The 21,834-nt window shown below is 38.4% G+C and overlaps 1 protein-coding gene across 2 annotated transcripts in view; it reads left to right on the forward strand.

Annotated features, from left to right (window-relative positions):
* ITGA1 (integrin subunit alpha 1) overlaps positions 1 to 21,834 on the forward strand; it is a 182,044-nt gene that overhangs the window by 108,529 nt on the left and 51,681 nt on the right. For both annotated transcript variants that reach the window (XR_015148718.1, XM_086361668.1), the window contains exons 9-12: positions 6,694 to 6,859; positions 10,336 to 10,409; positions 11,354 to 11,498; positions 17,644 to 17,786. Coding sequence is in view for 1 of the 2 variants with exons in the window: in XM_086361668.1 (XP_086217794.1) it covers positions 6,694 to 6,859; positions 10,336 to 10,409; positions 11,354 to 11,498; positions 17,644 to 17,786 (528 nt within the window). In the remaining variant the exon portion in view is untranslated. The remainder of the gene's footprint in view (positions 1 to 6,693; positions 6,860 to 10,335; positions 10,410 to 11,353; positions 11,499 to 17,643; positions 17,787 to 21,834) is intronic.

Genomic DNA, 21,834 nt, shown 5'->3' on the forward strand with positions numbered 1-21,834 from the left:
ACTCTTACATTATACCTGACTGCATATTCATATTTCTTGCCCTTAAATCTGTTTCCCTTTGTTGGATCCTTGGTTGATAATTCACATTTTGCCTCTTATCTGGTCAAAAAGAGGTCTCATAATTGCATTAACCTTCCTGGAGAACCATAAAAAAATGAGTATCTTCCCCATGTTAATCAATGAATTAGTATCAAATTGCTCTTTGAAATGGTATAAACAAAAAGTATAGGAAAATTTCAGTTTAGCAACAATTATTTGTTATTTTCCCAATTCATATATTTTCCAAGTGAACCTAATATGTGTTTTTTAACTTATACCAAACTAGGAAATAAGACAGTTATTTTACTTCTTCTCCTTGTGTATTCACATGGAAAGGTTTCAGGAATTTCTCCACACCTCTTCACGATAAGATCAAATATTCTTGGGGGTCTAGCCCTGTTATGGCCTGGACTCGTCCTCCTTCTCCATCTTTTTTCCCTCACCATTTGATCTTGAACACCTCAGAGATGTGTTCTAGGAGCAGACAACCACTCCGAAAAGATTGACTACTGAAAAGATAAGCACTCTGATAAAACTGCAAACACTTCCTGGGAAACACTCAGATTTGGTGAGGGCGCTGAGCTGGTTTGAGGACCCTTCTGCATGGTCTCTATTCTGTCCCTTGAGACTATATTAGACATTGCTAGCAGGAGCCTGCTTTGTATTCAGATTCTAACCTTAAATGGTGATGGCGGGGATTGTAATGGCTGTAAAATTGGATCACCTGCAGTATTCAAATGAAAATAAGGAAGTTAGAGAATATCTTAGAATTTCTTTCATTGGCACACAAAAGGCACCGTGCTACATGTAAATGAGCTTTATACTTTACATTTGACACATCTGCCTCAAGGGAGCTTCAATTCTGACTGTCTATTCCAGGTAAATAGTAGCAGAATACCAAATGCCTGGGCTTGACATATTAAGTGAACGGGAGTAATTTATAAGTATTATTTTGTATCTCTTCTGATTCATAGAAAAGAATGTTTTTACCAGCTACCAGATCCTTGGGTAAAGGACCAAAATACATCTCTGTCTGTTTTCATTTTTATTCTGTGATGCAAAATAGTTCAAACTAGCTGCAAGTCACAGTAATTCCTGTGAATTCTGTGAGAATTCTTTTATCTTATAATTTCTGTGGGAATTCTCTTCTTATATTTTCTTCTAAATATATACTGCCATTTTGCATTTATACATTTTATTTTTATTCCTGTTACCTGGGCATCTTCCCCATTGAACTTTACCCACTTGTGTCTGTCCTGTGACATAAAGCACTAAATGTCTGATAACATTTACATTGCAACTAAGAGCCTCAACTATGTATAGTTCAAGACAATGTTTTATGTGTATCTTTAACTACATCGGTTTATACGTGAAATGGAAGCTAACATGTCAATTCAATAGTAAATCTAAAATATGTTAAATAGGAACCAAGGAGGTAAGATAATGACTTACAGAAAAAATTAGGTAAATCAGTGGGGACTTGGAGGGCTTCACATGATACAGAGTTTTTATAAATCTAAAAGAAATTCATGCATAGCAAAACTGCCAAGAAAAGAGAGGTCTACCAGAGTGCCCAGAGAAGACCAAGTGGAGAATGAGGTGTTGAGCAAGGGCCAGAGATCCTGAAAGCCACACCTTGGATGTAATAAATACTCTGGACCTCAGAGACTCTGCCTTTGCCATCTTACCTGGGGCATGTACGCCCAGCTGTGGTGAGACAACCACCTGCAGGAAGAGCATTTGACCAACTCTCTACTACCATTTCCATTTCATTCTCTTACCCGTCAAGCACCCCAAAATGGGAAAAGCACTAGTGTCTCTGTTAAAATGTAGACCACTTCTGATGTTTGGCATGTGCTCTTCAGCCAAATTAACAGGAGCTAAGTTTTTGTGTTCTGGTGCGATTTGAAAGCTCCTCTGTAAATCTGGGCATAGTAGTCAAGAATAATTTCAAAAGTCAAAAAAGCTGCACACGTAATGTGCCCATTTACCTTAGAGCTAGCTCCGGTTTTCCTAAATAGTGTGCTTTCTTCAAAGCAGCTCAGAGTTAGCCACAGACAGTAAGGCATTTTGCCTCCAAGGACATTTTACAGGTGTAGGAGGTAGGTAACTGACAAGGGAGCTGGAGAAATGCCCTGGTGGTCCTGGAGCGCAGGAAGCCCTCCAGGTACAGATGTGTAGTACTCCCTCTGGGGCCCTCCAGCATGGGCCCCTGCCCCGACCAGAAGCAGCAATAAAGCCCCACCCCCTTCTCACTAGGAAGGAAAATTTGAGATGATGCACTGCCTGCCTGCCTACTTGGTACCCAACTCCTTTTCTCACATTAACATTTAGGGTGCAGTGGCACCCCACTCCAGTGCTCTTGCCTGGAAAATTCCATGGACGGAGGAGCCTGGTGGGCTGCAGTTCATGGGGTCGTGCAGAGTTGGACGCGACTGAGCGACTTCACTTTCACTTTTCATTTTCATGCATTGGAGAAGGAAATGGCAACCCACTCCAGTGTTCTTGCCTGGAGAATCCCAGGGACAACGGAGCCTGGTGGGCTGCCGTCTATGGGGTCGCACAGAGTCGGACACGACTGAAGCGACTTAGCAGCAGAGCGATTCAGTTGTTGATCGAAACGGTTATTTATGATACAAATAACAAGTATGTCGAAGATCATAAACAACAACACTTAAAACAATCATTGTAGTTATTTTCCTTCTACGAGTGAAAAGCTATACCTATCTTAATCAAAGTCAGTTTTCAAATCTAACATTCTAAACCTAACAGTAAGGAAATATATATGGAAGCTGAGAGCAGGTGGCTGAGGAGAGGTGGGGGAGCCATGTGTTCAGAGGAGGGGAGACAGGGGCCGGGTAGCCAGCATGGATGCTTCCACCTGTGCCCACCTGCCTACATGTCCAAGATCTACCCAGTCTTCGATGCTGAATTGTAGTTGGAGACTCAACTCTTCTCTGCAACAGGACTTTGGAAGCACCATGGAGGTCTCTGTTGTTAATGATGCCAGACAAATCCATGTCTACTGTTTAAAGATAAAGTGAAGCTAGAAACTTTTGGTAACTTCCTGGTCATTAAGGTCATAATTCTTCTCCCCAAGGAGTCAGATATTCTAAAAAAAAAAAAAAAAATCAAGCAACAGCACAGAGCTCATGAGTGTTACCTTTGCATTTTGGATTTCAGGAGCAAAGAACTGAATGAATCATGAACTTTGGTTCAGGAGACATTCTCATCATTGTCAAAGCATGGCCCACTTTCTTTGTTTCTGTGCCTATAATTGTACCTGCATACTTATTTTAATAACATTGTAATAACCATGAATTACTATCCAAACCAAGAGCTAGTTTGGTCTTCTGACAACTTACCACCTGCCTTATCACATTCATCACCTGCCTTCCTCCACCTGGTAACCATCAGCCCAAATCCTATACTATCTCTTGATCTTTTTTTTCTAAATGGTCTTTGGTAACTGTGCATATCTGGAAAAAATTAATTTGAAAAAGGTTTTCTTGTTTTTAACTCTATAAAAGCTAAAACATACAATATTTCAAAACTTTTAAACCTGAATATTAAATTGTAAAGATTCATCCATATTATTGCATGACATTATAGATCATTACATTTTTCAAAGCTGATAAAGCACATACAGTACAAAACTTCAGTGTGAATACTGTGCACAAAGTAAACAATCTGATGAGTTCTGACAGTTGTGTTCATCCACATATTGTTGTTGTTGAGTTGCTAAGTCCTGTCTGATGCTCTTGGTGACTCCATGGACAGTAGCACTCCAGGCTCCTCTTCCATGGGATTTGCCAGTCAAGAATACTGGAGTGGGTTGCCATTTCCTTCTCCAGGGGATCTTCCCAACCAAGGGATCGAGCCAGCTTTGCCTGCAGTAGGAGGCAGATTCTTTACTACTGAGCCATCAAGGAAGCCCCTACACACCAATAGAATTGCTAAAACTGGAAGAAAGGAAACAACTTGGTAATACCAAGAATTGTCATGGATGCAAAGCAACTGAGTCTCTCACACATTATTGGTGGGAAAGATGAAATGGAAAAATGGAACAGTTGTTCTGGTAAATATTTTGGCAGTTTCTTATAAAGTTAAATATACTTTTATTGTAGAACACAGCACCTTCATCCCTAGGTCTTTACTCAAGAAAAAAGAAAACAGATAGTATTTCTAAGCACAAATACTTAGAGCAGCTTTATTCATAATTACTTGAAACTGAAAACAACCCAGATGTCCTCAACAAATGACTTGTATATCTAGACAGTAGAGTCCTACTCAACAATCAGAAGGACTGAATACATGTGATTACATGGATGACTCTCGAAAGCTTTATGCAAAATGAAAGAAACCAGACACAAAAGGCAACATACTATTTGATTCCTTACCATTAACATTCTAGAAAAACCAAAGCTGTAAGGACAGAAAATTGATCAGTGTTTGCACAGTTAGAAAGAAGAGGAGACTGACTACACAGGGGCAAAAGGCAACTGGAGTGATGGAAATAGTCCAATCTCAGTGTGGTAGGAACACAACTGTTTAGGTTTGTCAAAATTCATAGAACTGTACATCAAAAGAGGGTGATTTTTATTGTATAAAAACTATATCTCAATAAACCTTACTTTAAAAAATTTAAAACTAAATGTTTGAGAAAACCTGATAGAAAATCTAAATAATTACAGTTAACTAGAGGAACCAGAGATCAAATTGCCAACATCCACTGGATCATGGAAAAAGCAAGAAAGTTCCAGAAAAACATCTATTTCTGCTTTATTGACTATGCCAAAGCCTTTCACTGTGTGGATCACAAGAAACTGTGGAAAATTCTTCAAGAGATGGGAATACCAGACCACCTGACCTGCCTCTTGAGAAACCTATATGCAGGCCAGGAAGCAACAGTTAGAACTGGCCATGGAACAACAGACTGGTTCCAAATAGGAAAAGGAGTACGTCAAGGCTGTATATTGTCATGCTGCTTATTTAACTTCTATGCAGAGTACATCATGAGAAACGCTGGGCTGGAAGAAGCACAAGCTGGAATCAAGATTACCGAATATCAATAACCTCAGATATGCAGATGACACCACCCTTATGGCAGAAAGTGAAGAGGAACTAAAAAGCCTCTTGATGAAAGTGAAAGAGGAGAGTGAAAAATTTGGCTTAAAGCTCAACATGCAGAAAACTAAGATCATGGTATCTGGTCCCATCACTTCATGGGAAATAGATGGGGAACCAGTTGAAACAGTGTCAGACTTTATTTTTGGGGGCTCCAAAATCACTGCAGATGGTGATTGCAGCCATGAAATTAAAAGACACTCCTTGGAAGGAAAGTTATGACCAACCTAGATAGCCCATTCAAAAGCAGAGACATTACTTTGCCAACAAAGGTCCATCTAGTCGAGGCTATGGTTTTTCCAGTAGTCATGTATGGATGTGAGAGTTAGACTGTGAAGAAAGCTGAGCGCCGAAGAATTGATGCTTTTGAACTGTGGTGTTGGATAAGACTCTTGAGAGTCCCTTGGACTTCAAGGAGATCCAACCAGTCCATTCTAAAGGAGATCAGTCCTGGGTGTTCTTTGGAAGGAATGATGCTAAAGCTGAAACTCCAGTATTTTGGCCACCTCATGCGAAGAGTTGACTCATTGGAAAAGACCCTGATGCTGGGAGGGATTGGGGGCAGGAGGAGAAGGGGACGACAGGATGAGATGGCTGGATGGCATCACCGACTCGATGGACGTGAGTTTGAGTGAACTCCAGGAGTTGGTGATGGGCAGGGAGGCCTGGCGCACTGCGATTCATGGGGTCGCAAAGAGTCGGACACGACTGAGCAACTGAACTGAACTGATAGCAGATAATTCCTGCCTCTGTCTCTTCTCTGTTAAAAAGAATGTTTCTGTCTTAAGCGTTTTGTTTCAAACAGGAATGTCCCAATTGTTTATTTTCTAGATTGCCAAGTTAGATTACTACTTAGTCCAACATCTGTTTAAAAAATATACATGTCTGACTTCCCTTTGGTAAGAGTTTCAGGAAGTACTGCCTGTTTGAGATCAAGCAATTCACTGGCTGTTAGCTTTTGCCAGCAAATGGTGATGTCACTGACTGGAATAATATCAGACATACTCAGAAACTGTAACATTACTTTTAAAGATATAGCTGTTAATAAAGAGGACACAGGAATGGCAGAGAAGAAACTTTGGTGAGCATACAGGATTATCCTTTATATTTTTCTACAGCAATTACAGTATATATTAGAGAATTAATATAAAACAGTTAATATTAAAGAATCTACAGATTCTGAAAATTACCCTTCTAGGAATGTGGAAGTACATAAAAATTGCATTATGCCACAGTACTATATGAGCTTCCCTGGTGGATCAACAGTAAAGAGTCCCTGGGTCAGGAAGATCCCCTGAAGAAGGGAATGGCAACCCACTTCAGTTTTCTTGCCTGGAAAACCCCAAGGACAGAGGAACCTGGAGTGCTACCATCCATGGGGTCACAAAAGATTTAGACACAACTTAGCTACTAAACAACAAGGAACTATATGCTAACATATACTGCCTTGCTTATTGACAAAATGCTTGAGATTCTTGTTTAACATCTAGAACTTAAAAGATATTCTTGCTGTTTTTGATGACTTAGATTCTTGGCAGCTATAACCGAGGAAATTTGAGCACTGAAAAATTTGTGGAGGAAATAAAATCAATTGCAAGTGAACCCACTGAAAAGCATTTCTTCAATGTCTCTGATGAATTGGCATTAGTCACTATTGTTGAAGCTCTGGGAGAAAGAATCTTCGCCCTGGAAGGTATGACTTTTCCTCATAAGCCTGAATGTTCTGTCTGCAATTCAAACTCAATGGGTTTTTGTGTTTGTTTTTACCACATGGCTGATGTGTTTTTACTGTGTACAGTAGCCACCATGGAACAATGCCCTTTTTCTATAAATCTGTCCTGTAGCACTCTGTCTGCTGGCAACTCTCTTTGTAAGGACATGGCAGTACTGATGTGAGGGCCCAATGAAGGCAATAGTCCAACAGATACGCAAAAACAAAAATGTGCCCGTGTGTTTTATTCCTTTCCTGTGACACAAGTTTAGGAAATGGAGACACTAGCTCAAGTTTTTATTTCTCATTTTGGGCTTCTGTGGGACAGTTCTTGTACAACATCTCCTTCATTCATTTATTTTCTGTTTTGCTCCTTGCCCTTTAGAAAGGTCTTCATGGAGCTCTGCCTCAAGACCCATGGCAGCAAAATATTGGTTCACTATATTTGTCTGAGTCATGCTACTTCTTTGTAAATTTTTTCTTTGATTTTTCAATAGCAACTGGCTATTGGGAATAACAAGTCATGGCATTCCCTCCTCTGCCTGAGGTAGAGACATCAAGGAACAAATGGCTTTGGAACTAGATCTTCCCTGAGGGGAAAAAAAAAAAGTCTTCAGAATTGTTATGCCAGGCACACTGAAAAAGTCTCTTGTTCACACTCTCTGATGATCTGGAGAGTCAGAGAACATGTCTTTGTTTCTCAACCTAGGATGAGAAACCTCCAAACCGTTCTGCTGTTCTGCTCTGTCTGAATCCTATTGACTCTGTCCTTGTGAGGACAGGCCATGCTGAGGACTGTTGTTTCTTACCTTAAACACAGAAACTTACAAGCACCTTCTCCATCTCCCTGATATAACCTGATAATGGGAAATAGAAAGACAAAATGAGAAAGAGACATCACTGAAAAATTGTAGACCGTTTTAACTGAGCATTAAGTGGCTGGGAAAAGTGACAGACAGAGAATATTTAAAAGTAGTGAAAGGAAAGAAAATGGTTTAGAGTAATGGCTTTCAAAGTTTTTTTGATAGTGACTCATGAAAATCAATACATTTTGCTTAGTGACCCAGTGCAGACATATGTATACATATAAAAAAAATTTCCCCCAAAACCCTTATTATATGTGTTGCACTCTGATAGTTTCATCACTTCCATTCTACTCTGTTATCTTTCAATTAAAAAAAAATGTGATTATGACTCACCCTGTTGATTTCATGACTGGACTGCAACCAATAAGGAAGAAGTTTGTTTCAGCGATGATGGGGATCTACAGCCCACCCAGACTGAATTTTTCTGGTTTCCTTCTGCCCTGGCTTCTTTACCCTGTGCCTTTAGAAACAGAACACTCACCTTATTAGTCTAAAGTCACAGCTGCTTCTAATGAACTTGGCTCTCCTGTGTTTTGTGTACAAGTCACTTTTAAGTGGCCTTGGTGTCACAACAGCTAGCCAAGTATCATTTACTAATATGCTGGATTATGACTTTGGCTGGCCTTAAGGAACTATATTGGGTTTTCCAAGTCCTTGTACATGTTCAGTTTTTAATAACATGGACCAGGTATAATAAAAACAATCTGAAAGAATCATTTAAAAGAAAAATTACTTAGTTGAGCATAATACAATCTAAATACATAATACAGTTATAATACATTTCTAAATCTCATCTTAAGTAAGTAAATATAACCTAAGATGTGTAGGAATGAAGCCTATATGAGGTATTGGATGGAGGAGCGATTCATCTGCTTTAAATGACATTTTCAGGTACTTTCTAACCTAACCACACCATGAGATAAAGATTATACATTGGAGCAGCTATGTACTCCAAGAAGTACCTCCATATTTAAAAAAGAAATCATCTTATAAGGAACTCCTCAGGTTTAAAAATGTCTCCCATATCTTTATCATTATACTTTCAGGGCTAACCAAAAGCAGTGTTTTTACTAGTTTATTTCTGATTTTTTTCATAATGAGATCCAAAAGGGCTACCTTTCCTTGTTACTTGGGAAATCTCCATTTCCTATCAACATTTATCTTTAGATGGCAAATAGCAGCAAGTGTGAAAATCATGCTTGCCCAAAGGACAGTGCCTCCTAGTGAGGTGAACACACCAGCTTTTGCCCAATAAAATGGGTAAACTAATGTCCCCTTTTCCCATCAAGCCCTTGGAAAAAGCCCATGAGCAAGTCCAGGGAGAAGTTGACAACAAGAAGTTCAAGGATGCATGATGTGCTTCACCAGGATGAAGCCTGAGCAGGCAGAATTCCACAGAACTTCCTTCTGTCTGTTCTCAGTTGTAAACAGAGCAGCAGCAGGGGAAGGTGCTGGAAATATGTAGGTCCCCACTACTTCATTCTTTGATCTTGCAGAGATAAATAGTAAAGCATCTTACCCCATTGTGAAACCAAAATAAAGTTTCAAATTAAAGTTAAAATGCATTTTAGTCATTTAAATTAGAGGACAATTTGTATGTGAGAGTAAAATGACATAGTTGAATTCTTGATTGATTTCTCCATTTAATCTAGTCCTTTAAAAGGCAATTACTGATGTATCTGTTAACAACTTTATACAGGTAAAATAACTAGTAAGTAAGTTTGAGTTCACAAATTAGATTGCTCTCATACCTCAGTGAAAGAGTAGATCGACTTTTAAAGAATTATGTGCTATTTTTAACTTATCAGCAAGGCCAAATAAACCCGTAATTCCCTCCTGAAAGCAAATAAATCAGCATTCCCTTAATCCCCTTAGGAGGGTGTGGCTTTGGCTTGGTGAATACTTTGAGAGCAGCACACTCCCAAAGAATGCTCTGGATTGTTTCTGTTTTTCGGTAATGAGCTTCAAAATGGGTACAGGATCTTTAAAAAAATGTGTGGTTGAATGGCATGTGGCCTGGAGTCCTGTCAGAAAGACTCCTCCTGATTTGTGAGTGACACCCACAGTCAGACATCAGGACAAATACAAACCAGAGTCCCTAAACCCCTTATCAAACAGTGGAATTCTGAGAGGATATACCACAGGAAATACAGTGAGGCTGGTAGAATCAAGAAACCTCTTTAAATATGTGAATCAAATGTTATTGGCCCTCTGACATTTTAATAAGTTTAGCCTAATCGCAGGAGGATACCCAGGGCATGAGGGTATGATACAGAGCTTTCAACCATGTTGATCCCAAGCTCCATAGGCTCCAACACAGACAGAGTACAAGAACAGAAGCATGACTGGAGACCTCTTAGCCCCTCCAACAAGGGTGGGGAAACTGTCAGGAATGTGAGACACAGCCCTTATGCTAACCCTCTCGGTCCTCTACCCAGCCCTGCCTAGGAATTTTGGGGTTGAGAAATCTTTGCACTGGAAATGCTCTAAAGATGCTAGAAGTTCTGGTTGGTCAAAACCACAGATGGTACTAGGTCTCTGTCTTCTGCAAATGAGTAGTGTGCTAAAGGCGACTCTCTTCCTCTGTTACAGCTACTGTGGACCAATCGGCAGCATCTTTTGAGATGGAAATGTCTCAGACTGGCTTCAGTGCTCATTATTCACAGGTACATTGACCACTTGGTAGAAAACATCTTTTTTTTTTTAGGTTTCCTTTCTCAAAGTCAACACTGAGACATCAGCATTACAGATGCAAGTTGCAGTTCATGACATGAGCAGTTATTCAGACCATGTAGTTTATAATCCAAATGGGAAAGAGGGGACTTCCCTGGCGGGCCAATGGTTAAGACTTTGCCTTCCAGTGCAGGGAGTATGGATTTGATCCCTGGTCAAGAAGATCTCACATGCCTCACATCCAAAAAACCAAAACATAAAACAGAAGCAACCACATAACAAATTCAATAAAGACTTTAAAAATGGATATGGAAAAGAAAACTCTTAATAGGAAAAAAATAATGTTATTAGTTGTCATAATTTTTTTAAAAAAAGGAAACAGCATTTCACAGGCTTATTAGGAAAACATGTTATCACACCCATAGCTCACTACACTGTACTGATAATCATGAATCAGCTTGAGGTCTTCCTTCTGTAATTATACATCTAACTAAATAAAATATTTAATTTAACATATTTGCTAAATATATGTATCTTTTTCTCAGTGTCAAAGTATTCAAGGGTCTTACCAGAAGTCCATGTTCAAGACCCAGAATTCTTAACAGCCATAAAGCAAAAAGACAAGATTAGAAAATACATTCTTTATAGTAGATGGAAGAAAAGGTGCTCATACCATGGTCCCTGCACAGGAATATTGACATTTCAGGGTGCAATTGTAGTGTATAACCTAGGGAAATTTCCTTATTCTGCCTCAGTTTCCTCTTCTGTAGAATGGGGGTGGTAATAATGGAATCTAGCCCAGTGGGCTTTGGGGACGATTTTATGGTTTAATATATGTAAAGCTCTTTGAACAGTACTTATCATACTATTAATGCTATGTACGTGTTTACACTACTATTTTTGTTAAATATCATTGTTTTCTCTATTTGGATATCAGGACTGGATCATGCTTGGAGCAGTAGGAGCCTATGATTGGAATGGAACAGTTGTCATGCAGAAGGCTGATCAAAGCGTAATTCCCCAGAACACAACCTTTAATGTTGAGTCCACAAAGAAGAATGAACCTCTTGCTTCTTATTTAGGTAAAGTTTGGATGTAATTGATAGAAAGTTGGTTTTTTAGAAAAGTTTTGTGTTTTTTTTAATTTTTAGCATTATTTACTTAGATAGGCAGACTTTGTAAAAGAGATCACTTCTACAAGTTAGATATTTTATAGGACCCATGAAAGTTTCCAGGCCTCTGAGTAACCTTAGTAAAAATAATAGAATATGAGGGGCCTTTCTCAGAAGGACTGTCTACACAGGGAGGGATTTGGACTGAAATTCACTCTTTTTGAGATCTCTCTGTGTCTGGTATTCTCGTTAATGTCACCAAATGCTTCAGACCCAGTGAACAGGAAGCAAAGGTAGAAAAAGAAAACTTGACTTAGGCTACCCTGAAGCCCAGACTCCCATATTCTCTTAAATATTTTTTATCATTAGTTTCTCTCTATGGGTCCTAATTTTGGAAGGTAAACATTTTACTTGTTATGTCATATGACTTCTTCTTTAATATCTTTGCTGACAATCAGATACATATTGAACTGAAGCCCAGTAATGTAATGATTTCCCAAAGACTTGCCTAGAATGAGGAGGTACATGTCTGGTGTCACTTTATTCTGAATTTGTGCCAGGCTGGGAGCTGTCTGGGGGATACCAGGGGACTCTTCCATCACTGGTCCATCTCAGTAAGCAGTTGGGAGGGCCTAGGATGGAAGGACTTCCCTGGTGGCTCAGATGGTACAGAATCTGCCTGCAGTGCAGGCAATCTCCTGACCCAGATTTGATCCCTGGGTTGGGAAGATCCCCTGGAGAAGGCAATGGCTACCCACTCCAATATACTTGCCTGGAGAATTCATGGACAAAGGAGCTTGGTGGGCTGCAGTCCATGGGGGTCCCAAAGAGTCGGACATGACTGAGTGACTAACGCACACGCACAGGATGGATAGGACCCTCAGGATATGGTTTCCCAGCTCTCTCTATTCACTTAACAAATATCGGGGGAGCATTTCTCTTCTCTCTTTAATGGCACATCTGTACATCTTTTTATTTGAGGGCATGTATTAAAGCTATAGAGGCAACAGAATTTAAGAAGAATAAAGAGTCTGAGGAGTTTTGGTAATTAAAAATATATGACAGTTAGCAGCAGGTATAATGTGAGTGCTAAATCCCCTTAAGACACGTTGTTGAACTGCACTAACAGAAGTCTAGTCTATTTCTCATAAATGTCCTATTTCATTCTGCCTTAGTCAGAGAGCAGCTAGAATACTCTAAGCTTTGTCCTAAGCATCACACATTATAAAAGAAAATGCTGAACTAGAATCACCAGTAAAAAATTATCTAAAGACTATAAATCTGAAAACAATCCCCATCTACCCATCCCTCTCCCCACCAAACCTGAAAAAAATGGTGGTTAGAAAACAGCGTACCCTGCATGTCTTTTAAATACTTGAAGGATTGTGATGTAAAATAAAGGGGTTGGTATTAAAATTCATATTCAGTTTTAGCATTAAAAGAGATTTTAGAAAGCAATTGGTACACATCTAATTTGCCAAGTTAAGAAACTGAATACTAGAAATATTATATCACAGTTAACTATGGCAAATCTGAAACTGGAATCTAGGTTTTTAAATTTTTATTCCAGTGTTCATTTCACCACACCAAAATGCTGATTCTGGGCTGATCAAGAAAACACTTACAAATAATAAGTGCCTGCAGTGTGTCAAATATTCAGCTGTAAATTAAGGGTAACAGGTAAATAAGGGAAATTTATTCCTGCGTTGATGAAGCTTATCGTTTTGGATAAGAGACAATACAGAACCACCCAGTCACTAGTGGTATAATAGGAGCTATGAGACAGAATACCTAAAAAGAGGACAGGAGGTTAGGTTAGATAGTTTCTAAAGGCTCTTCGTGTCCTATGAATCTTTGAGACTGTTCTGTTAATATGTAAAATACCTTGAAATCTAGAACCAGTTTAACATGAGGTTTCTTTCCATCCTAGATAGAAGAATTGGAGAACATTTGTTCTCATAAAAATGTTTACACCATAAGGACTTAGAAATTTCACTTTTGAGGATCTAGCCTAAAGGGAAAATCAGTTATTTAAGAATGCCAAGGGAATGGTTGTTTTCACTGTATTGTTACTTGTAATATTGAGGAAAATGACATATCCTAAATGTTCAAAAATATGAGAATAGTGAAGTAAATGGTAAATCCACTTGACGGAACATCATGCACATGAAAATAAAAATTATAAAGCTGCTGATCCCATCATACTTGAAGTGACTTGAAGTGATTGTGGCCCTAGGTATGCAGTCAGACAGTACAGAGGTACTCTGAGGTCACAGGCGTCTTGACTTTGTTTTCTAACTCTGCCCCTGGTTATCACTTTAGGCAAATTAATTTATTCCTCAAAGCCTTGATTTTCTTATTTATAAAAAATAGTTTACATACACAGGTATATAACATTTGCATTGTTATGAATATGAGCATAAATAATCCCTGTAAGGTACTTAGTGTTGTGACAGAGAGTTGACCCCCAATAGGTGTTGTCTATTGTTGTATTATTATTCCTCTTATTAGTATTATGATAGGCAGAATATAGACCCCAAAGATGTCCATGTCCTAATCTCCAGACTTAGATCTTATGTGACAAAAGGGACTTTGCAGATGTGATTAAGCTAAGGATCTTGACATGAGAGATTAGCCTGGGATACCTGGTTGGCCCCAATCTCATCACATGAGATTTTAAAATCAGAGAAGCTTTCCTGGATGTGGACAGGGAGAGACAGAACCATAGAAAAATGGTCAGAGAGATTAATGTTATTGGCTTTAAAAATGGCAAATGGGTGCCAAAAGCCAAGGAATGTGAGTGGTCTCTAGGAGCCACAGTGGGCAAGAAAATGGATTCTTCTCTGTAGCATCTGAAGGAACCCTGCCCTACTAACACCATGATTTTAGCGCAGGGAGACCTAGGGCTGATTTCTGACCTATAAGATAATAAAATTGTGATGTGTTAAGCCATCAAGTTTGTGGTAATTTGTTACAGCAGCAATAGAAAACTAATACAAGTATATTATATAGCTACTAAGAGTAGCTGATACTAATACTACTACTAATTAGTAGTGAACAGTTACAACATTAAAGATATTGTGCACAAAGATATTGACATCCTCAAAGATGTGAATGACATTGTCACTACTCTAAGGAAGTTCACACATTAACACCACATTTAATAATATATTAAATAATAACTTTATTTGATAAATAAAACTATATTATTTTTAGTATTCTGAGTGATTATATGATTAAATTTTTTAAAAATAAAAAACCTTAAAGAAGTCTAAATCTATTATTCTCAAAAACCTTGGGTTAATGGTTTGCTTAAAGCAGACTTAGAGAATTCAAGACTGAAAGATACTGCTGCAAGCAAAAAAAATTGAGAACCTTCACTCCTGACCACATATTTATAATATATGACTCCTCTCTGCCCAAAAAAGGAAATTTGGGCGTATATTGTTGACAGTGTAATAAAATGATTTTTTGTTTGTTTTGAAGATTTTTTTAAATCTTTTTATTAGCTTAGTCACAGGTTAGTGCTTTAGATATTTTGCTGATATAAAGTCTAATATATGTAAGATTTCTTTCAAAATGGAAAAGCACTCAGAAAGAGATCAAGGGAGAAAAATGGCTTTTCCCCCAAATATTATTCCAAATCTAAAATTAAGGTTTCAAAATGTTTCCTTGTGTGGCTTACACATTAAGAAGAGTTTGAATGTGTTCTTCCAATCTGTGTGGATTGAAAGTTGTTAGACTATGAAAATTCTGAAGGAAGGTAAGTAGGAGGTAGACAGTCTATTAAAAATCTTATAGTAACCAATAATGATCAGAAAGCAGCGGGAACCAGCCATGGAACCTCCCTCAGGACAGTTATGCACCCATCTTTCTGTAACCCAGCAACTGGCTTTTGCCAATATGCACTGAGCAAGTGGCCCTGCTGGTGAAAACACAGGCAAGATCCTGTTCCCTGCTTCCCCGACCCACAGTTTGCTGATTTCTAATCACACCAGACTGATTCAAGAGGAAAGGTAAAGAGGTGAGGCAAACACATGAAATCAAGACAGATCCTGTGTTTCCCGTTACCTCACCTGATTCTAGCACTTTTCCCAAGAAGTGAATCATGAAAGCTGACAGGATGTACTCTTCATAAATCCACACACAGAGCTATGTCATCAATTTTCCTTTCTCTTCAGTTCTGTGCCTTTCTTTTTCAGAAAGTGGTATAAACTTTTAAATCTTTATAATGATTTTCCTTGCATTAAAATTAGACTTCACTGAGTCCTCCTTCTTGCTCTCTTGTTATTGTTTTTAGACGCCCAAGCTTCAGCCAGGAATACCTGCCTGGGTTGTTACTGGCCCTGTGAAGGTTTCAGCTAGTAGTTTAGTTATCAAGTGTGCATCATCAAAGTCAACTAGATAATAAAAAACTCCAGCCTCAAACATAATTTTCAACTTATTTTTTAAAGATTGTTTTACCAGTTTGCATTCATAGCTCTGAAATTGCAAAAAAAAAAAAAAAAACCATGTGTACTAACACTCTCGCCCCACTCCCTTCTTAATATTTCTAAGAGACCTACATGAAATAAAATAACCTTTGTTTTGTACATTTTTCTTTTCCATTTTATTTTTATATAAACATTACCCTAAAGTTTTTATTTTCTAAGCAATATTGTGGTTAGTAATAAAAATATAACACATAACATGTCTGGAAAAGAATACAGTCTATTATGTATAGTAATTTTTTAAAAAAAAAGCTCTAAGATGAAGCAATGAAATTGTAAGAAAAGTATTTACAAAAGAAAATGTGGCTGAGGAATTGTGTTCCCCTAGCATTTGTAAAAATAAATATATTTGAGTACAAAACCTCTGTTTCTCTCTTAAAGTTTTGGAAAAAAGTAAAAGTATTATCCTATGGTAAAATACTTGGTAAGTAAATTATCAATATAATCTTTTTCTCAGTAAGGAATGCTATTCTGTGGCATTTGGAAAAATAATCTGCCTTCTACTCCAGTGGTGGCCAGCACTGGTTATTAGAACATTTCTTCCTTTGGTAGAGTTGAAATCTGCACATGGTAATTTTTATCTATTTGTTTAGCTCTGTTCTCTAGACATACAAACAATAAATCTAATTCTTCATTCAAAATTAATAATAATCAGTCTTAAAGACTTTAAAATTTTAAAGGGCATGAAAGCTCAATTAAAAAGAGGAATGATTAAACATGAGAGATAGTTATTCAAGCTCACTTTTAATCAAACAAATGAAAATTAAAATCATGGCAAGGTATATTGTTTAACATTTATTAGAGCACCCACAATTTTAAATAATTATATACCTAATGTTTGTGAAATTTTGGTGAAACTACCCTCTCCAATGGCTGTTCATGGAATGAACTAGTACAAATATTCTGGAAACAATTTGTCAGATGTTATAAGAACCATTAAAAATTTGATCTGGTAATCTATTCCTTGAAATTTGTCATCAAAAAAGTCCAAAAGAAAGAAAAAAAGTAAGTGCTCAAAGATGTCTTTGCAGACTTAAGTGTTATGCCAAAAAAGTAAAAACCATGTAAATTCCACCATTTCATCAGGAAATGGTCCTGAGGTTTACACACAAGGCATTTCTACTTTAATTCAGATAAATAAGCTTCAGCCACTTGAAATTACAGTTAAAAACCTAGACAATGATACAGAAAAGGTTTACATTAACTATGATTCCAACTGTATAAAATTATCAATTTCTATAGCATAAGCACATGCATCCAAATGAAATACAGCTGGTTTATTACCGAAGAGTAGGTTGAGATTACTAGAGTTGTGTACGTGTATGTATGTATGTGTGTTTTTCTGTCATTGTTATATCATTTTTGCCTTTTAACAGTGAAAATCTAAGGTTTGGAGGGAAATACATTTCAGAATGAAGCAACTGTGGTAGATAATCAGGGAACAAACTAACAGCTCTAACCAACACAAATTTACCTGCATTAAATAAAACATTTATTTTCAAAAAAAGAGATGTCCATATAAACATATAAAAATGATTCTCCCAGCCATTTAAAATAGATCTTGATTTATTCCATGCAGACTCTTAAGGGGCCAGCAAGTATATCTGGCGTCTCTCTTTTGTTAGGTTACACAGTAAGCTCTGCCACTACTCCTGGAGATGTGCTCTACATTGCTGGACAGCCGAGGTACAATCACACAGGCCAGGTTGTCATCTACAGAATGGAGGGCAGAGACATCAGGATTCTCCAGACACTCAATGGAGAACAGGTAAGCTTCAAACTTGTTGTTTTAAATTAATCCATTCCTATTCTTCCTGTGTAAATTGAATTATATATTGTATGGAATGAGGTTCATGACATTGTACAGGAGACAGGGATCAAGACCATCCCCATGGAAAAGAAATGCAAAAAAGCAAAATGGCTGTCTGGGGAGGCCTTACAAATAGCTGTGAAAAGAAGAGAAGCGAAAAGCAAAGGAGAAAAGGAAAGATATAAACATCTGAATGCAGAGTTCCAAAGAATAGCAAGAAGAGATAAGAAAGCCTTCTTCAGCGATGAATGCAAAGAAATAAAGGAAAACAACAGAATGGGAAAGACTAGAGATCTCTTCAAGAAAATTAGAGATACCAAAGGAACATTTCTGTCGAAAAAGGACAGAAATGGTATGGACCTAACAGAAGCAGAAGATATTAAGAAGAGATGGCAAGAATACACAGAAGAACTGTACAAAAAAGATCTTCATGACCCAGATAATCATGATGGTGTGATCACTGACCTAGAGACAGACATCCTGGAATGTGAAGTCAAGTGGGCCTTAGAAAGCATCACTACGAACAAAGCTAGTGGAAGTGACAGAATTCCAGGTGAGCTATTCCAAATCCTGAAAGATGGTGCTGTGAAAGTGCTGCACTCAATATGCCAGCAAATTTGGAAAACTCAGCAGTGGCCACAAGACTGGAAAAGGTCAGTTTTCATTCCAATCCCAAAGAAAGGCAATGCCAAAGAATGCTCAAACTACCGCACAATTGCATTCATCTCACACGCTAGTAAAGTAATGCTCAAGATTCTCTAAGCCAGGCTTCAGAAGTATGTGAACCGTGAACTTCCAGATGTTGAAGCTGGTTTTAGAAAAGGCAGAGGAACCAGAGATCAAATTGCCAACATCCGCTGGATCATGGAAAAAGCAAGAGAGTTCCAGAAAAACATCTATTTCTGCTTTATTGACTATGCCAAAGCCTTTGACTGTGTGGATCACAATACAACTGTGGAAAATTCTTCAAGAGATGGGAATACCAGACCACCTGATCTGCCTCCTGAGAAATTTGTATGCAGGTCAGGAAGCAACAGTTAGAACTGGCCATGGAACAACAGACTGGTTCCAAATAGGAAAAGGAGTACGTCAAGGCTGTATATTGTCACTGTGTTTATTTAACTTCTATGCAGAGTACATCATGAGAAACACTGGACTGGAAGAAACACAAGCTGGAATCAAGATTGCCGGGAGAAATATCAATAACCTGAGATATGCAGATGACACCACCCTTATGGCAGAAAGTGAAGAGGAACTAAAAAGCCTCTTGATGAAAGTGGAGAGTGAAAAAGTTGGCTTAAAGCTCAACATTCAGAAAATGAAGATCATGGCATCCGGTCCCATCACTTCATGGGAAATAGATGGGGAAACAGTGGAAACAGTGTCAGACTTTATTTTTCTGGGCTCCAAAATCACTACAGATGGTGACTGCAGCCATGAAATTAAAAGATGCTTACTCCTTGGAAGGAAAGTTATGACCAACCTAGATAGCATATTCAAAAGCAGAGACATTACTTTGCCAACAAAGGTTCGTCTAGTCAAGGCTATGGTTTTTCCTGTGGTCATGTATGGATGTGAGAGTTGGACTGTGAAGAAGGCTGAGCACCGAAGAATTGATGCTTTTGTACTGTGGTGTTGGAGAAGACTCTTGAGAGTCCCTTGGACTGCAAGGAGATCCAACCAGTCCATTCTAAAGGAGATCAGCCCTGGGATTTCTTTGGAAGGAATGATGCTAAAGCTGAAACTCCAGTACTTTGGGCACCTCATGCGAAGAGTTGACTCATTGGAAAAGACTCTGATGGTGTGAGGGATTGGGGGCAGTAGGAGAAGGGGATGACGGAGGATGAGATGGCTGGATGGCATCACTGACTCGATGGACCTGAGTCTGAGTGAACTCCGGGAGTTGGTGATGGACAGGGAGGCCTGGCGTGCTGCGATTCATGGGGTCCCAAAGAGTCTGACATGACTGAGCGACTGATCTGATCTGATCTGATCTGATTGTCCTAAATTTTTTTAAAAACAGCACACCCATATTCAACATCCATGGTATATAAGGTCTAGTGTTAGGTTTCTTGGAGGTATATAAACTTATCTGCATCTTTGGCATCAGGATATTTCAGCTGGATGGAGATAGAGGTAAGAAAAATAGATACTGATGTAGATACAGACATATAAATAAATGCAAAAGGAATCTCAGACAGTAAGAAGTATGGAAGTGCCAGTGCCACAGATAGTAAATTCGGAAGATGGAAAGAGCCATAAGCTAAGATTGGTACAGAAAGTCTTCCTAGGAGATAAAATGTGGGCTAGTCTAGAGGAAAGACAATGTAGATAGGCAGAAAGAGCCAGTTAAAAAAAGTAGGTCCCAATTGTGTGAGGTTTTGAGTGGTAGGTAGAGTTCAGAATTCAGATTTTCTCCTGGAGGTGATGGGAAATAATTTGTAACATGTAAAATCAGAGAATTCTCTTTTGATAATATTGAATATTAAAAGTAATTTAAGAAAAACTATATATGTAATATGCAAACATAACTATATATAAATATTTTTAATTGAAATAAACATCTATGCTATTGTTGGTTATTAAATTGTGATAATTTAAGTAATTTTTATTCCTTTTTTCATAATTTTCTGCATTTTCCAAATATTCTAGAATGAGATTGTATTAGTTTTATTCTACATTCCTCATGGGATGGAGGCATTCTTGGGCTTCACTAAATATTCCAACTCTCTAGTTTACCTGCCCCCCCCGCCGCCCCACACACACACATGAAATACTCAGAAGGGCAGGGCAGTGCCAGCCTCCCTCTCCTGCAGGAACCCTGACAGGCACCCAGCTGAGCTGCCAAGAGACAGATGCTTTAAGCAGGCGCAGTTGCTGCCCTGGCTTTAAAGCCCTACAGGAGGCAAGATCTTTTCTAGTAGCACCATAGACATAGCTTCCCTGGGTCTTGTTAAAGGCATGAAGTTTCAAGAGTCACTGCTTTCTAGGAAACCCAAAATATATTATTTCCATCAAGTATTTATCATTCCCCCCAGCCTAAATGCAACATCCCAATCAGAGGTTTTGTAACCACACTCAATGTTGCTAAGTGTTGTAGTTGAAATCCTTCTCTCATCGTATTACACAGTTAGAGTAAGCCAAAGGTCAGATTCTCATTTAGCAGGTGAGAGGGTGTTGTTAGCCCTTTGCCCATAATCAGAAAATGCATCAACAATAAAAACAAGGCTCTTGTTGGAGGTCAAGGATGAGGTGAAAAGAACCTGAAATGATAGATCAACAATAAAAGTGGAAAAGGAAGGGATGTGGCAGACATAAATAAGGAAGAATTGACAAGATGGTAAAATAAATCATTTGGATGACATCTTAGGTCTGTTGTATACTTGCATGCTCAGTTGCTCAGTCGTGTGCAACTCTTTGTGATCCCGTGGACTATAGGCAGTCACTCTCCTCTGTCCATGGGATTTCCCAGGCAAAAATACTGGAGTGCATTATTTCCTTCTCCAGGGTATATTCCTGACCCAGTGATCAAACCCACATCTCCTGCATCTCCTGCATTGCAGGCAGATTCTTTACCACTAAGCCACCAGGGAAGCCCCTTAGATCTGTTATCACTCTATTAGTTGTCTAAAAACCAGGAAATGTAAAATATGTAAAAAAAAAAAAAATACTTATGAGCATTTGAGGAGAGTATCACAAATGATATAAATCATGAAAAATTTGAGTTTCAAGTCTGGGAGAAAGAAGGCACCATGATTAAAATGTCAGCAACTCAAGCCTTAAAAAAAATTTTTTTTTTTAGTGGTATTTGGTTTTAGACATGTTTTCTATAACAGTGAGCGCAAATTCAAATGGTTGCAAGGGGCAGGGAGGTAGAGCCAATTAAAAAGCTGCTGGGCAGAAGACAACAGGAAGTGGGAGCCAAGGCCTGGGCAGCTTGTGGCTTAGCCCCGGCTCAACTCTGGATGGCTATTGCCATGTAAGAATGAAGGGCAAATATTGTCAG

The sequence above is a fragment of the Bos grunniens genome, chromosome 20 (genome assembly GCF_055505025.1).
Source record: "Bos grunniens cultivar Pamir isolate PY7600 chromosome 20, Bosgru_T2T1.0, whole genome shotgun sequence".
Taxonomy (NCBI): Eukaryota; Metazoa; Chordata; class Mammalia; order Artiodactyla; family Bovidae; genus Bos; species Bos grunniens.